General features: G+C 37.8%; 1 protein-coding gene across 1 annotated transcript in view; it reads right to left on the bottom strand.

Annotated features, from left to right (window-relative positions):
- The window catches only part of LOC130587497 (coatomer subunit gamma-2-like), a gene marked incomplete at its 5' end in the record, with an annotated part of 5,187 nt that extends 2,098 nt beyond the window's left edge, over positions 1–3,089 (bottom strand). Inside the window, 5 exons of the mRNA XM_057388479.1 lie at positions 112–187; positions 927–1,006; positions 2,105–2,176; positions 2,461–2,541; positions 3,003–3,089. Coding sequence (XP_057244462.1) covers positions 112–187; positions 927–1,006; positions 2,105–2,176; positions 2,461–2,541; positions 3,003–3,089 — 396 coding nt within the window. The remainder of the gene's footprint in view (positions 1–111; positions 188–926; positions 1,007–2,104; positions 2,177–2,460; positions 2,542–3,002) is intronic.
- Between the last annotated feature and the right edge of the window lie 1,096 nt (positions 3,090–4,185).

Here is a 4,185-nt window from a genome sequence, read left to right as displayed (position 1 = left end):
CAGCAGCTCCATCACTATTGTAAAATACACCCTGCAAGAGAGCAGCTGTGGGATTTTAAATCAACCAAATCAAATTACCTCTCCCACAAGAGTGCTGTGATTTGTACTCACGTCAGTGATCCTGCACAGAGCTCGGATGGCCGGGCCTCGATAGACATCCTCCTTGCCYGTCATGTCTTTGGTCAAACTGAAATCACCAAAAAAATCCTGTGAGCACTTCTTAAACATCCTCACATCTTAATCTTTATGTGACATTCACCTCATTTAGCTGTCACCAATAACTGCTGTAGTTCTGGCTAGGAACAACTTAATAATCAGCTTAATCTGAGAGTTATTAACATCAAAATCTGGGGAAATAGCTAAAAAATGCACAGTTCATTGTATTGCTTTGCCATGGGTCTGGTTTGTTGAGTTCATTCTCTTTCTTGGTGGTGCTGTTATGAAATTTTGATTTAGAAATAGTGAACAGAGTTCAGTTTGGCTCATTTTCTGTATTTCTAAAGTTACTCAGCAATCGTTTGGTGCACACCACAGATCCAGTTTTTGCTCTTGCAACAGCTGCAAATGTCTGCTTTTGTGGTTAAAAAAATTTCAGAGWTCAGTTGGAAGAATTAACTGGGCTTTGCTATAATGAAGTCACAGCCTAAATCCTGACAAATCTATGGAGGACAATTAAATTTAAAACATTTTAATTTAAATAATGAAACAATTTAACAGAACGACTCCAAAACACAAGAAAACAAAGTAATGAGTGTTTCATAAAGGATTCTCCCTCAAAGTGGGAACAAAATAACCTTTCAGAGGGTGGCCTATACTCTGTATCACAGAACTGTTGTAATCTCATAAAATCTCAACACTGTAGCAGCTCAAAAAAAGCCAAGGAGATGCAGATTCTTTTCCAGAGCCCTGATCCTGGTGTGTCCCACCTGCTGGTGACAATGATGACATCCTCGGAGATATTGGCCATCTCTTTGATTGTGAGGTAACACATTCTCCTGAGGGTTTGCTGTGGAAATGTGTTGCAGAGAAAGATTAAACTCAACAGCAATTAGAAGCTTTAAAGATTAAATAAACGTAAAAAATTAAAGATGTGACTTTAAAAGAGAAACTTTCAAACAAAACATATTCTCTCCTATTCAAATTAATAAGTTAYAGAAGTAATAAGTAATATAATTATAATTAATAAGTGTAAAAGTACATTTGATAACTGGATAAYAGCCTCACTCCTTGATATCAAACAAAGCAAAATAACACATAAATATCCTGGAAAATTAAAAGAATTAATATAAAAATCCATATTTTAATCATGAAAGAAGTGATGCACCATATCTGTGCTCAGAAGCATCACAATTATCAGTTAAAAGCTTTAAAAATAATTTTTTTATTGTAAAAAAAAACCCCAGAAATGCACATGGAGTGTTGATATTAAGTCTTTGAAAGTAATTGACATTTATATTTAAAAAAAACCCTCTGGTTTTTTAAAATGTGGGTAAGAGAAATATTGCAAACAGTCTGTACTTCCAAAAATTTTGCTCCATCTTTAAACAGTTGAAACCTTCCTTGGACAAAKCTCTAAACCCAACCACTTTTAACCAAAATTAATGAGCCCATCACAAGAAAAACACTGCTCTGAGTTTACACTCTTCAAAAAAAAAATCACAGAAGGAATTTTACATTCTGCTGAATTCCAGCCCAAACCATTCCAGGATTTTTAGGGATTTTTCCTCCCTTGCCTTGAGATCAATGCTGATCCATGAACAGAAGTTGTTCTAGGCAACAGCAGCCTTTGATCTGCAGGCAACTTTTAAATTCTATTTTGAGTCAAGCAGATGGGGATTTGCAAGTGGAGGCAACAATYATCAAGTGACACTGATTTGCATATTCAGGCTTTGTTATTATCCCTGATTTTACACAATAATTAACTCAGAACCCACGTCCACCCCCAAACCAACCCACAGAAGTAACCACAAGTTATTATTATTCACTCATTTGTTTCCAAACCACAAATTGCCTCCAGAATTCCTCCCACATCCCAAAATCCAAGKGATCCAAGTTCCTGCAAGTCCAGACAAAAGCAGGGAGGGGCAAAACACCRGGTACTCACATCATTAGACTGAAACAATCTGGTCATGGCAAAAAAAGCTTCTGTGGCTTCCATGGTTCCAAAATGTTCACCCTGGAATTAACAGAGAGGAAAAGCAGTCATTATTCAGCTCCTTTTTCTAATTCCCTCCCACACACCAGGAATCTTTCCTTGGAGGCTTTCTTGTGTTAAAAACCATCCCTTCTTCACTTTCTTTCTCAGGGAATACACAATTATCTCCACTCTAAATGCCATGCACAGGGATGAAATGGTTYCCCAAGCAGTTTTCCCTGTGACAGGAGGAGGTGGAAAACTTCTTCTTCCCCTCTAAAAACTAAAAAACAGGAATATTCATTTTGGATGGAGAGAGATTTTACCTGGTTCAGCAGGTACAGGATCTTGGTGAGGATGTGAAGGCATCTTCGTGGATTTATAGGGGTCTCATTGAAGAGCCGTGCCTTTAAACACAACAGAAATTCTGCTTTAATATAACCCAAAAATAATTATTTCTCTTTCAACAGCAAAATTAAACTAATTTATTCCCAGCCAAGCAGTAATTTTCTAATTTTTATTTGGACTAAATAAGAGAGAGAATGTATTCTTGCATCTCCAATTTGCAGCAAAACACAAACAACTCAATTTGCCATCTGGAAGAAGCAAAAATAACTCAAAATAAAACCTTTTTTCTTCAGGAAGAGCGCCCTGAGATGCCACATATAGAGGGCAAAAGCCATGTGACATCTAATTAACCTAAATAAAACCCTCATTAGCTGTAGATAAATAAAATTTACTTAGAACCTCTGTGTTTTTAAATTAATTATATGAACTTAGCCATTCACATTTCCCCACAATCATTCTGCAACATTTCCTGAAGGAAAAAAGAAATATTTAAACAACATTATCCTGTGATTATTCCTACCTCCTGAAGCACAGCACTCTTCTCCAGATGCTGGAAAGGATTGGAGCCACTGCCTGAGGAAAAAGAGAGACCTCTCAGTCRAGGAAATTAATTCACCAAAAACAAATCTGAATGGGCAGGAACAGCCCCAAAATTTTACCAAACCACCTCGATACTCCTCTTTGAAAAACTGATGTTGGCCATCAACAACTTCCAATCCATTTTCTTTAGTGGTATATTCAAAGTTATAGAAAGAATGAATGAAAAAAAAAAAAGGAATTGAAGAAGAAAATTGTTGGTGGCTTAATTTGACTTTACATAAAATTATTTTTCTTTCTTCCTAATCCACTTATTTTTATTCCTTCAGGCACCAAAAGCACTGAAGACATCAAGACCTGAAACAGAACTGAAACCACCTCTCTGACACATAAATCCTTCCACACCCTCAGTTCTGCTCCTGATCCTTTTCCCCAGCAGGAATTCCTCATTTCCAYTCCACTTATTCTTCAGTTCTCACATCCCAAGCAGAAGGAAACTGAGAATGGAACAGAAATCAGCCCAGCTGAGCACATTGGGAGCTCAGTGCAGCAGCACAGAAAATTCAAGGCAATATCAGTTATTAAAGGGAACATGGATTGAATTTCCAAACCACAGGAAGGGATTTTCCAGGGACAACTTCCACTATCCCAGGGTGCTCCAGACCCTGTTCAAACACAGACACTTCCAGGGATTCAGGGCAGCCATATCTGCTCTGGACAACAAAATTTTCCCCTGWGCACAGGGAGATGGGATTAGAGGTTGCCTAAACTCCTTATTGTGAATTCCAGAAGTGCAGGCACAGTCCAGACAGAGAAGGTCTGGAAAGGCTTCTCTGAAGCCTTTTGGACTTTGCTCCTTGTAACAAAATGACTTTAAAAAAAATATTTTTTGTCTTTACGTATATCACCACATTGTTCAGGTAGTGATATAAATACATGTAATCAATTTTCTCTTCTCCTTTGACAGATGAAATATCTACACTGAGCAGACATGGGGATAAAATCCTCTCCAGGAGCCAGCTCTGAGAACAGAGCCCAGTTCCTTTGGATTTATCTGCAGAGGAGAAAAGGACTTTGATGGTAAGTTCTTACAGCTGAAGCTCAAACCTGGAAGATCAGAGCATCRTGGAATGGTTTGGGCTGGAACTGAATTTAAGGATTGTTCA

This window comes from Malurus melanocephalus, unplaced genomic scaffold (assembly GCF_030028575.1).
Source record: "Malurus melanocephalus ecotype Western Australia unplaced genomic scaffold, MMel_1.1 scaffold_1986, whole genome shotgun sequence".
In the NCBI taxonomy this organism is placed as follows: domain Eukaryota; kingdom Metazoa; phylum Chordata; class Aves; order Passeriformes; family Maluridae; genus Malurus; species Malurus melanocephalus.
The sequence above is the reverse complement of the archived record's forward strand: the minus strand, read 5'-3'. Positions and strand labels throughout refer to the sequence as shown.